General features: G+C 46.3%; 1 protein-coding gene across 1 annotated transcript in view; it reads right to left on the bottom strand.

Annotated features, from left to right (window-relative positions):
* Positions 1–14,188, bottom strand: part of POLR1A (RNA polymerase I subunit A) — a 107,309-nt gene that overhangs the window by 59,637 nt on the left and 33,484 nt on the right. Inside the window, exons 12-13 of the mRNA XM_063457643.1 lie at positions 13,801–14,028; positions 3,270–3,524 (exon numbers count right to left, since the gene is read on the bottom strand). Of these exons, the coding sequence (XP_063313713.1) occupies positions 3,270–3,524; positions 13,801–14,028 (483 nt within the window). The remainder of the gene's footprint in view (positions 1–3,269; positions 3,525–13,800; positions 14,029–14,188) is intronic.

Raw genomic sequence — 14,188 nt, 5'->3', positions numbered from 1 at the left:
AAATGGGCTAAAGAATATAATTGGAAAGCAGCAAATAGCATAAATAATAAATAACCTAGTTCCTGAATGTTCCTAGAGACACCGTTGTAAGCAAATTTTAGGTCGGTGATAAGAACCTGTGTATTGTGAATTACTTGAACAGATGGGAGGCCACCATTTCACCATGTAAACAGGAGCTTAGCGATGAGCAAGGAAAAGTGGAGGCCATTTTGAACCACACAGAGAGCATTATACTAACTGTAAAAGCTATAGGACTAATGATAGGGGAGAAGCAAGTGGGGTGCTAATATTAAATACCTTATTTATACAGATTACATTACCAGATTAACAGACAGAATACATTCTCATATCCCTCTAGATTTACAGATTTTATTTTTAATAAAATGTAATTATTCCGCATAAAATATTTACTTATTATTTAAAGTAACATTTTTTGGAGATATTAATGTTCCACTAAGGAGTGTACATAAAAATGGAGTGCGGTCTCATACATTTTTGAAGATGCAGGATTATTTTATTATTTGTCCTCACCTGTGGCTAACGGAGAGACAATCTGCATAATTTAACCATAAATAGCTGAGCTACAATATTCTTGACATCAACTTATGTTATGTTTGTTTAAAATGTTTTAAGTTGGTTATCAACCTGTCATTAATAACAGTTTATGGAATAAACCCTGTTGTGTTTATTTCATAGGATAAAAACTTTTACTAGACCCAACAACGCTAGGCTCTTGGTACCTAGACCAAAGCCAAAACCCAACATAACAGGGGGGGCGTGGCCAGTCGTGCAACTGAGCAGACGTGTTTGCAGGGAGCTCCTGATAAACACACTGAAAAAAAAACCCAAAAAGCCACAAAAAACCTACAGCTCAACCCTATAACTAAGACAGTAGTGACACTGAACCCCCCAAGAGAGACATGGGGCGCAGGCACTGCTAATTACTGACATGGGAGGCATCTAAACTTCCAGACATCTGGAGGTCATTCGATAGGCCGCAGCGGACAACGCAGCCTAAGATGGCGCCTGCCAGACCTCGAGGATCCAGTGAGTCAGAGACATCCCCTGATGAAGAGGGTTCGACGACAACACAGGCACTCAGCAGAGTCTATCAGAGAGAGGACTCCGACTCAGACATGTCGCCCTCCACCAAGGGGGACATTAAAAGGCTCCTGCTCGAGCTCCGTGGGGTCTGGAAGAAGGACCTGGACGGGGTGCGTGGAGAGATGGGCGGCATCATGGCCAGATTGGGAGCAGTCGAGACAAGAGAGGAGGAAAGGAACAACAACCTCACAGAGACCCGAGCTAACATAGCGGATCTCTCCCAGCAGCTCCAGCGACTCACCCGGGCCATCACTACCATGGAGGCCAGGCACCGAAAGAAAACCATATGTATAAGAGGGGTGCCTGAGACGGTGGGACCGGAGTCAGTACTAGAGTTTTCCAATAAAATGGCCGCTGTGATGGAGGTGAGAGGAGAGGGACCTCTGCGTTTCGCATACGGAAGGCCGCAACAGCCCCTGTGGACGCCCCCAGGGACATCATCGCGGTCACCCGGAGCCCGGCAGTGAAGACAGGGATGCTGACCAGCTCACGAAGCACACCCCTCATAGCTGTGGAAAATTGCCAAGTGAGAATCTTCGACGACCTACCTTTCGCTGTCCTGCTGGAGAGACGCAGATTCATGCCGGTCACCAAACTCCTCAGAGACCACGGAGTCAGGTACAGGTGGGGCGCGTCGGGTACCCTGGTGGTACCACACGGAGAGGCAGTGTTAACGCTGTCCGCGGCGGAAGATCCGGCGGCCTTCCTGAAGAAGCTCCAATTACCACAGGTATCGCCTGCTGCACCCATGGAGCACCGGTCTTTACCAACCGACAATCACACCACCGAGAGGGAAGAAAACCCTGGCACAACGATGGCGAAATGGCGACCAATACATCAGCGCCCTCCATAGGTCAGGGGAGGCCGCTGCTAAGTTGCCTGACAGGCCATAGCAGAGACTCAACTGAGGCTTAAGCCCTACTGCGTAACACGAGACTAACTTTAATATTTGTTTGTTCTCCTCTTTCCTTTTTTTTTTGGGGGGGGGGGAGGGGGGGGATCTCACTATTTTGATCCCTCGGTTGATACTCCTGCGGCTGCACTAATTATTACACTTTTACGTTGTGTGTACTACTAGCATGCACTGTTTGCTAGCTCTTTTTTTTTTTTTATATGTCCTAATATTGTGTTAATATTGGCTCCAACAAGAGAGGTTACCGTACATGACTAAAATGTTTATTATAACCCCACATGAGTAACTAACAAGTGCTATTAACATGTGACTTAACCCCATAATAGTTACTTACATATTCTACTGCAATGCCTTATACAAAATTCATTGGAGCTACATACAAGTGCTATTAACATGTTTATTTTAACACCACATGAGCTGCAAATCTGTTCTACCACTATGTTTATTTAAACATTATAAAAGTTACTTACATGTTTTAGCAATAAGTACATATTACATTCACACGAGCCGCTAATGCCCTACCAATGTGTGTTACTTCTAGCATCACGAGAGTCACTAGCATGAAGTGCCACTATAGTTATCTTTTAAACTTATAAGGGCAGTCATTATGCTTCAGACCCTACAGGACTCGCTACAGAGGTACCCCATATTGCCCGTTATGAGCCCGCTTAGGCTGCTGACATATCGTACTAACCTGACGGTCGCAAGCCATCATGGCCTGTCGGAGAGTTAAAACCATAAAGTACACCCTAAGCTCGCCAGAACAACTAGCACGCTACACCAATCTAATTACCCCCTCAAGTGATGTTAGCGGGTTATATCACATTGGGAACTTTTAACCCCCACGGGCGACTGGTACGCCACATCAATGTGATAGCCACGTCATATTATACATTTTACACCCACAGGAACAGCTGACGTGAGATACTTACTAGTGTGTGCTTTGCCTTCTGTTTTATCTATACACTTCTTACTTCTTTCACCCACTTGAGATGTTAACGCGACTCACCAAGATTGTCTCATGTATATTACTACTTAATACTGTGTTTAATCCTTATTTTTATGCATTGGATGACTGTATATTACTATTAAAACCAGTGGAGATTCTTCCACAACAAAAATAAAGAATTTAAAAAAAAAAAAACAAAAAAAAAAAACAACATAACAAAACACACAACACAGATGGGCTTAACCTTTTTTTTTTTTTAAAAAAATTGTGTAAAAATACTGCAGATAAACTGTGGGCAAATACCTTCGGCACCAAGTACTGTTCATCGGTACAGGCGATTGTGTACGCTTCGGCACGCCCCAGTTCACCCTGAGGAAAGTGAGCGTTCATTTCATCACCATCAAAGTCAGCATTGTATGCCTTACAGTTGGCGTAGTGCAGCCTTAACACCTTCTCCCCAGGCAGGATTCGGGCTTTGTGAGCTTGGATAGATGGTCTGTGCAAGGTAGGTTGCCGATTCAACAGCAGCACATCCCCATTTCTAACATGACGACATACCTGTGGCCATTAGGAGGAAGATGAAAGTCAGGCAAGAAGACAATACCTAATAGAAGTTCTAAAATGCAGAGTGAGCATTAACGATATTGTTGTCTAAGCTATCCTGTTTCCAATTAAGAGCTAAATCTCCTGCCAGTGCTGGGTATGATTTTCCAAGAGCCAATATTTCAAGAGTTATTTTCATTTGCTAGATTTATGGATTGGAAACAGGACATATAATAGACGTTTGATTTAATTTTACAGTACTTAGCAAAGCAAAAAATAATACGAAAAAAAAAACAATTTGAAATAAAAACAGTATCGGCGCTTAGTTGATATACCCCTATTCTTTGCTTAGGGGTCAACAAGATAAATATATTAAATAAAGAGTCCTGATTCCAATCTTAATGGAGTGCTTTCAAATGTCCGCAGGGATTTGATAGTTGTAACAGTAATTGATGTGAAAATACTTTGTCTCTATATGTATCCAACCTTTAATAAAAAAGATACTGACATAGCGTAATACAGTTACAATATTTTATTTCCCATACGACAATCCCCCCCCATAAGAAGAACTCTTACAATAAAGAATGGTGAAACTTATTTCTAAGATTCAGGATAAAAGCGTTGAAATGCAGAGTATTAGTTGGTAGATAAAAGATTACCGCTCCGTGGATGTTAGTTCCAGACCGGTCCTGTGCACTCGGATCGATCCTCACTGAGACGCCAACTAACCAGTATTACTGCAGTCTCTCCAAATTAAAAAACCCCGCCAGAAACACGATCCACGTGTTTCGCTCGTTCAAACGAGCTTTCTCAAGATACAGTGTTCTGGGGGATTGTGGTTACATATATATCTCTATCAATTAAGGAATTAAAAATTAGAAAATCATCTGGTGCATTTAAATCTTCTATTTAACTATGTATTCTCTGATTATTACTGTATTTTCAGTCTCATAGCAGTATGTCATTATTTTGTTTTGATTAGTATAGATATACACAATTAAAACATAAATTATACAGCATAAATCAATCTCTAAACATCGTGGATGGTTAATCCTGACAAACAATTCGAATCAACATAATCTTATGTGATTAGTGGAACAATTAGGTTCCAATGTTTTATGCATTAAAAATTAAACATTTTGTGTTTCTCTTTTTTTCCATCAATTGAAACATAATAAAGACACCAGTGTGTCCTAGACCGGTTTCTAAATATAGTAAGTGATGAAACAATCATGTAAATATACATAATTAAAGCATGAGTTGTAAAACTTAAAGGACCACTCTAGGCACCCAGACCACTTCAGCTTAATGAAGTGGTCTGGGTGCCAGGTCCAGCTAGCTTTTACCCTTTTTTTTATATGTAAACTAGTAGGTCCACCTTTTGGGGCCATTCTAGAATATTCATCTACAATTACTAAGAAAAAATATAAAATAAAGGAATGTATAACTTGCAACTCCAAACAGATCATTTATTTATTGAGCTGTACTTGCCAGGAAAACGGATTGTTTTCCTGGCACTGGAGTTTCCCTTTAAGGGATGTCTGCACACATCTATTATCAGAAGTATCTAAAGATAAAAATATTGTATTATCTCAACGGTTATCTCTTATGGCTGTGAACAGTATTTGGAAATAAGAGGCAATGTGAAATGGAAACTGTTGATAAAATAGATTGTTTATTTTTCACTGCACTAAAGATCGGAGCTTAATTGCTCTGCTAGATATATATGAGACCGGGCTGATGTAAAGAGCCTGTCATATTTAACCACTCACTATATTTTAAAATTCATCTAGGATATACTAATTTATGACTGATGTTTTTAATTATGTTTGAACTGATGAAAAATTAGAGGAACAGGAATGTTAAACCCCAAGCAGCTCGGGGCGTGGCCTAGCAGCGGAGCGGAATGGCTGCCTAATCTCTGAGCTCCTCCGTGCTCGCCCTGCAAATCACTAGAAAGCTGCCCCAAACGCAAATATGGGGAAACACACTAAGACTGGGGGTACCCCCAAACCATCGGGCACCCGCCCACCTGCAATCCAGGCGTCGGTCAGGCAATATATGACCACACAGCCGGACCCATCATCCCAGGCCTCCGCTGAGGCCTTCCTGTACTCGGAGGCCTCATCCATGAGCCCGAACTCCCAGGTCGGCGAAGCGAGCGGAGAGGCCACAGATCACCCACCGGCAGACTGGAGTGCCCTGCTGAGAGCATTGCCCACCAGAGCCGACTTGACCCAAGCCACATCAGCCCTCCATGCCTCGATCCGGGCCGACCTCCAACTGATGAGAGCAGACATGCAAGGTATGGCAGACCGCATGGCACGGCTGGAAGAGGAACAAGACAACCTCACCGTGGCCCACACAACCACAGAGTCCACGCTTCATGGCCACACTGCCCACTTGCAAGCCATGGCTCGCCATGTCGAAGATCTCGACAACAGGGGCCGCAGAAACAACCTGCGGATCCGAGGCCTACCTGAAGGCGAAGAACCCTCAACCCGGCTCACTGACACACTTACCATCTTATTTAACGACCTCCTGGGCCGTCCTGCGGACACACCGATCGATTTTGTCCGAGCACACAGGGCACTAAGACCCAGAGGCCCTGAAGGAGCGCCGCCGAGGGACATAATATGCTGCTTAACTATTTTCTCCCTCAAAGAAGACATACTACAGGCGGCTCGCAATGCGGGACCCATCACTCATGAGGATCACCCTATCCAAATATTTCCTGATCTTTGCCCGGCTACATTGGGCCACCGCAGGGCTCTGAAACCCCTCACTCGAGCCCTGACAGCACAGAAGGTGAGATATCGATGGACTTTCCCGACCGGCCTAACTGCTCACACTCCTAGCGGTCCCATGCCGGTACGCAATCAACAGGATCTACGGGATCTCACTGTCGAGCTCCAGCTATCACCCTTAAACATGACTTGGCCTGACCCGCTAGACTTCTACACTAGCCCACCCAGGCCGGCACGAGACGACCCGCTGCCACTAAGAAGAACCAGATCCAGAATGGAGACGGCACGACCAGCCGGCAACCCCCGTTGAGTTCCGCGGCTCCTGAGAGACTGAGAGACCCACCGATCGGGGTATCTGCCTATAGACTATAACCTGCTGGGGAGCTTGACATAAGGTACCTCTCTAACCACACCGAACTGCCAGACCCCCTCTTTTGTTTCACTTTTGGGCGGGGGGCTTGAACGGGGGATTTGACGACCCAGCGGCCTACGCTATGCTCCGACCACCACTCCGACAGGGAACATACTCTTAACCAGCCGAGCTGCCGTAAGGGGACTGACTCTGCCACACCACCAAACACGGGCCACAGAGACGTGGGGACTCGATGCCACCGACACATCTTGAGAACACTGGTAACGGAGACATTGAGCCTTTGTCGGAGGGCCCAACCTCTCCCTTCCTAGAAGTGGATGGGTATTTAGGATGAGGAAGGGTAGGCAAGAGAGGGACACAGCCACCACACACACGCTTGCCGCTAGAGCTCAGGGCCACATCACGACACACCACCTAACTAGACACGCCATGAAGCTCACACACACACACACGACTCATAAGGCTTGACGCCTGGTTCGCACGTCACACACAAATTTCAAGATACCCCACTCACAAGACCACGGATAACCTAGGGGCTAGAGCACTCTTTGGGCGGGGCGGGTAGGGGGACGCTAGAGGGGCCTTCCACGTGGGAGTTTTTGTCACCGCTATAGGTGACCCCGCGGGGAAACATCCCCCCCCGTCTTTCTCTTTCTTTTTTGTTTCTCCCCTCTCTGAACCGGGACCCCGGAGAGGGACCGTGTACTCCAGAGAGACATTTTGTAGCCAGTAGGCCACGTTCCCACCTGGCCGGGGTGTCAGGAAGAAAGGCAAGGGGACTCGACCGAACCGCTAGTACGGACGGGACGACTCCACCTCTGCCTACACCCGAGCCATTACTTTATATATTGTTGTTTATTGTTTGACTTGTGTTTATTTTATTTTGTCTCTGCACCTACTCCTAGGCACTAAAAGTCCGGCTGTGGTGTCCGCGAGGGGACTCGGGAAGGGGCCTCACCAGGGACCTCCCTTCCAGGTAATACTCTCTCCCTACACCCCTGAAACGCACCTCCCCTGAACCCACCCAACACTTGGGTAGTAGCACAGCCCGTAGGCCCACCACTTATTTGTCCCTATTACCCCTGACAGAGAGGTCAACCGGAGTCACGCCATGCAGACCCCGAAACCGCTAGCTAGGGCAGACATCAACATTATCTCTATTAATGCCAAGGGCCTCAACCAACCTGAAAAACGATCACAGGCGCTCCGCCACTTCCACAGCCAAAGAGCCCACATAGTATTTATACAGGAGACCCATTTTAAGGAAGGTCTGACACCTAGAATGACTGACAAAAGGTTTGCCCAATGCTACCTCAGCAACAACCCCATAGGGAAATCCAAAGGTACAGCCATCCTCCTTCATAAATCCCTACATTTTACACCTACAGCAACCCTGAAAGATGACTGGGGCAGGTTTATATGCGTTAAGGGAACGATAGCCGACCGTACATACACGCTAGCCAACCTGTATGCTCCTAACACTGCTCAACACCGTTTCATGACTAGATCGCTGAAAGCCATCATGGCCTTCACGGAAGGTTGTCTGATCATGGGGGGAGACCTTAATGTGGCCCTACAACCAAGCCTAGACACATCTGCGGGCACCTCGACGATACCCAGACATGTGTTGACTACTATCAACAAAACCCTTAGAGACCAACGCCTGACAGACTGCTGGAGGGCGATACACCCTGACGACAGAGACTTCACCTTCTACTCCAATCCAAACAAGACGTACTCCAGACTGGACTACTTTTTCATGCAACACTGCCACCTGACAGATGTTAAGACAGTGACGATTGGAACCGCGACATGGTCAGACCATGCACCACTCACCATGATGCTGACATCTCCCCTCTACAAACCGACGTGCAGCAACTGACGACTGAACAAAGCCTTACTTAATGACCTAACAGTAACCACAGAATCCCGAACCAAACTTACTCAATACTTCACAGACAACGTTACCCCAGACGTGACACCCCTCTGTGTGTGGGAGGCCCACAAATGCGTTATACGAGGCTACTTCATAGCTAAAAGCGCAGCCATGAAAAAGGAAAAGGCTGCTAGAATGGCGACCATAATCGCGGATATACAGGTGGTGGAGGCCAGACACAAACTAACACGGCTCCAGAGCGATGGTGCCAAGATACTGACACTACGCAAGGAATTGGCATCCATCATGAACGTAAACCACCAAAGGGCACACCTGCGCACCAAAGCTTTCTTTCATACACACGCCAACAAATGCGGGGCCTTGTTGGCCCATATGATCGCCAAAAAGAGAGCAGAATCCTACATACCTAAAATTTGCGACAAAGACGGACGACTGAAACAACTCCCGGGGGACATGGCAGAGACTATACGGGAATACTACGCGGGGCTTTATGCCATACACCCCGACAGGGAGCCACCGCGTCCGGGAGACATCCTACCAGAGACCAGACAATACCTACACACACGCATGCATAAACGACTTCCCCGGGAAGTCACGAGTGCCCTTGACGAACCGATCACACCACACGAGCTGGCCTGGGCCATAAAAGAGTCGAAATTGGGCAAATGCCCGGGCCCTGACAGTCTACCCACTAGATACTATAAAAAGTTTGCTGACGTATTATCCCCACACCTCCTGACTGCTCTTAACGCCCTACGGGACGGAACCAGCATACCCACACAGACTCTAGCGGCCAACATCTCCCTAATCCCGAAGGAAGGTAAAAACCCGGAACTCTGTGCAAGCTACAGACCTATCTCCCTGCTAAATTGTGACCTTAAACTCTTCACAAAAATCCTAGCCCGCAGAATACAAACCTACCTCCCTGATCTCATACATAGGGACCAAGCAGGGTTCACGCCCCAGAGGGAAGCGAGAGACAACACCATCAGGACACTCGATCTCATTCACAGGGCACAATGCAGTCGGGAAGGCCTCCTCTTGCTCTCCACAGATGCGGAGAAGGCCTTCGACCGCATAGATTGGGGCTTCATGCTAGCAGTACTAGAAGCAATAGGTCTGGGCCCGCATATGATGAGCTGGATACGAGCCCTGTACTCTAAGCCCACAGCAAGGGTATGCGTGAACGGGTTGTTCACGAACCCGTTCCCCATTCGGAATAGCACGAGACAGGGATGCCCTTTGTCCCCACTGCTGTTTGTACTGGCACTGGAGCCCTTTCTTAACTCTGTCCGGGACAACCCGGCCATTCGAGGGATGCAAATTGGGCGGACGAGACACGTAGTGGCTGCCTTTGCAGATGATCTGCTGTTTTATGTCACCCAGCCTGAAACGTCAATGCCAGCAATCATGGCAGAGTTCCAGCTCTACGGCCAACTATCGAACTTCAAAATTAACCTTTCCAAATCTTCAGTTCTGAATGTCTCGATCCCACCCAGTAGAGTAGAAGCCCTGAAACACACACTCCCATTCCAATGGTCTGACACCACAATAAGATACTTAGGCACCTCCATACCAAGAGACCTGGCACAAATATACACCGCTAACTTTCAACCCCTCCTGACCACAATACGCAGAGACCTGGAGGAATGGACTAAAGTCTGTCTTTCCTGGTTTGGACGCATTGGAGTATTGAAAATGAACATTCTACCCAGGCTGCTCTACCTGTTCCAGACACTACCGATCCACATACCCGAGGCATATTTCTCAACGCTGCGCTCCATGGCACTCAGATTTACATGGCACAACCTGCAGGCACGGGTCAAACACGACACACTCACGCTACCAAAACGGAAGGGTGGCCTGGCCCTCCCAGACTTCCAGGTCTACTACAAAGCAACCCATCTCCAGATGGTGATGGAATGGTCCAAATCGGAGGTTCACAAATTGTGGAAGGAAATAGAGTCAGACCAGATAACCAGACCGATAGGGCGCTTACCGTGGCTAGACCACCACCAGGGCAGACAGCTGGCTAACCCACACCCACTAATTAGAGCGACCTTAATGGTTTGGCATAAAGTGGGGACACCCTCCTCCCTCACCACACCCATTTCCCCACTCCTCCCCCTGACACATAATGACGCTTTCCCACCCGGACTAGACGCAGGCCCGTTTCAACAAATGCTAGGAAACTCGCTACCTAGACTCTGCCACGCTACCACCAACGGCACGATACGGACTCTTGAGTCCCTGTTGCCCGTGGAGATACCAACGTTCATGATGCAGTTCAGATACAAACAACTATTAGCCTACCTACTAATAATCACCAGGGACGTTCACGCACACAGGCCACTCACAGACTTTGAAAGGCTCTGCCACGACCCAAGCCCTCTGGCCAGGGGGCTTTCCACACTCTATGGCCTCCTCATGGACGCAAAGAGACTTCCCCCACCGAGCTTCATGAGTAAATGGGAAATTGACCTGGGAATCACACTCTCGCCAACCCAATGGGAAAAGATCTGTACCCTTTCCCTTCACTGTGCAACATCCAGTGGCATACAAGAAACGGCCTATAAGGTACTATCCCGCTGGTACCGCACGCCACTGGTCACCCATTCCTACGACCCAACTGTCACCAACAACTGTTGGAGATGTGAGAAAGCTCTAGGCACTCTCTTCCATATCTGGTGGACATGCCCCTTGATACAACCCTACTGGGCAGCGATCCACACGATCATCACGAAATTTTCTGATACTCCACCACAACTGGACCCAGCAGCCTTCCTCCTACACCACACCTCCACCCGTAGCTCAACTTATAAAAAATCCCTTACGATCAGGATATTAAACACAGCTAAGAGCCTAATTCCCTTATACTGGAAACAAAAAACCCCACTACCTGTGTCTGTCTGGTTTAAACGCATGGAAGAGCTCAGGGCGCTAGAGGAACTTATCTCACACGCAGAGGGGAGAGAACAGTCGTATATGACGACCTGGACACACTGGATACTGACTACGACGAAACACGACTTCCAGACACTTCTCACAGACTGAGTAGACATCAGTGGGAACACAGCCCGAGACGATGGGTAGAGGTGACAGGGAATGACCGCAAAGACAGCGCACGTCATACATGGAGCCACCACAGACAGAGACTAACGCGACAGACTTAGCCCTGACGGGGACAAAGGGCCACACAGACCCATTGGGCAGGGATGACGCTTCCCCAAACGCTGAAGATTCCCCCCCCCCCCCCCCCCTGTTTTCTCATCTCCCCTCCCCTTCCCTTCCCTTCCCCCCCCCCCTGTTTTCTCATCTCCCCTCCCCTTCCCTTCCCTTCCCCCCCCCCCCCCCCCCCTGTTTTCTCATCTCCCCTCCCCTTCCCTTCCCTTCCCCCCCCCCCCCCCGAATTCGAATTGTTTGTCAGGATTAACCATCCACGATGTTTAGAGATTGATTTATGCTGTATAATTTATGTTTTAATTGTGTATATCTATACTAATCAAAACAAAATAATGACATACTGCTATGAGACTGAAAATACAGTAATAATCAGAGAATACATAGTTAAATAGAAGATTGAAATGCACCAGATGATTTTCTAATTTTTAATTCCTTAATTGATAGAGATATATATGTAACCACAATCCCCCAGAACACTGTATCTTGAGAAAGCTCGTTTGAACGAGCGAAGCGCGTGGATCGTGTTTCTGGCGGGGGTTTTTTAATTTGGAGAGACAGCAGTAATACTGGTTAGTTGGCGTCTCAGTGAGGATCGATCCGAGTGCACAGGACCGGTCTGGAACTAACATCCACGGAGCGGTAATCTTTTATCTACCAACTAATACTCTGCATTTCAACGCTTTTATCGTGAACCTTAGAAATAAGTTTCACCATTCTTTATTGTAAGAGTTCTTCTTATGGGGGGGGATTGTCGTATGGGAAATAAAATATTGTAACTGTATTACGCTATGTCAGTATCTTTTTTATTATAGGTTGGATACATATAGAGACAAAGTATTTTCACATCAATTACTGTTAAAACTATCAAATCCCTGCGGACATTTGAAAGCACTCCATTAAGATTGGAATCAGGACTCTTTATTTAATATATTTATCTTGTTGACCCCTCAGCAAAGAATAGGGGTATATCAACTAAGCGCTGATACTGTTTTTATTTCAATTTGTGTCGTGTATGAGGTTTTAAAACTTGGGAAGGTTTTTAATGTAACTAGCAGCTTCGTATATCAATTTTTTCTTGTGGATGATTGTAATTTGAAGCACTTGCTTAGAAAACCCACTATACTACTGATATTTACTTGCGCTCTCTATAACCTGTTTTTTTTTTCACAAAACATAATTTAATCATCCACTCAACAAACTTAATCTACCTAACCTGCCCTGACGAGCCACAGTGCTGCTTAAATGGTAAATTGGTTTCCAAAAATAAACCGTGGGGAGTTTGTTCCTTTAATGGCAAGCTGCAGAAAACTGAGAATCAAATTGCAAAATTTAGGTTAAAAAAGCCAAAGTTGGCACTAAAGAAAGGTGGAGGTTTTTTTTTGGCCAAATGAGCCATTTTAGCAGAAACGGGGTTTATTTTTCAATTCACCATAATTCACTGTTTAGTGCCATTAGCATGAAAGCAGGCACTTGTGTTCAAGACAGCCACGATACCCATTTACATTACAAGCAAAATCAACACAGGGGATTTTATAGAAGGTTTGCTGCAATGTGGGCCTATATGGTATAACGGAGTCCCTATGTTTGTTGCTAGGATGGAATTTTGTAGGATTTAAAACTATATAATTTGTGCGTGCTGCTCCTTAATCTGTATTTTGTATATATTTTGGTCTTTATGGCAGAACCACTACTTAGAAATGCATGTTCCTCGTGTGCCCCCAATTCCCTTGTATCCCCCTACTCTAGATTTATGCTTTCTGACAGACAGATAAAGGTCGGAGCGCCAGGTCCCTATTCTGGGTTGCAATGTGTGGCTTGTGCTGGTACTTCTGGCGTCCAGTCCAATAATAAAGGGGTGAACTCATTAACAGCTCATTATTAGAATGTTAGAAAAAATATCAAAGGCTTCTCCAATTATACAATACACTCACACAGAAAACCACTCACACGCTAATGGAAAACCCCTTTCAACCCTAGTATTTTTTCCCTTTAATCATTTTACATTTTGCAGACTTTATATTTACATCAAACTATTGCAGCAATGTGCTCTGGTAGCTTCTAAGCCTATACATTGGAAAGTCAGATGCTTACAATTTTAGCTGCCATTTTCTGCGTGCCAGTGGAAGGTGTGAGGAGCTGCTTAGCTATGGCCTCCCTTTGGCTGGGGTTAGTAGGATTTAGAATTGTACGAGTGCCGTCCTCATTAATCACCATGGAGGCTCCCGGATGCACATTGGGCCCATTGATCACAAACTGCCGCAATTCATGCACATTCCACGGAGTGACGGGCTGGGGATAAGTCAGCTTAGTTGCAAATACCTGGAAAAATGTGAGGGGGGAAAAAAATTAAAATATTAGCATAAGAAGAATACGAAAAGTGTATACTGATTGGAAATGTCAAAGGCTACAAACACTGCAGGTTTATGATAGCAACCAAAACAGATGATTATTTCTGTTTAACATGCCATCCTTATTCCGT

The sequence above is a fragment of the Pelobates fuscus genome, chromosome 6, assembly GCF_036172605.1.
Source record: "Pelobates fuscus isolate aPelFus1 chromosome 6, aPelFus1.pri, whole genome shotgun sequence".
Classification (NCBI taxonomy): domain Eukaryota; kingdom Metazoa; phylum Chordata; class Amphibia; order Anura; family Pelobatidae; genus Pelobates; species Pelobates fuscus.
The sequence above is the reverse complement of the archived record's forward strand: the minus strand, read 5'-3'. Positions and strand labels throughout refer to the sequence as shown.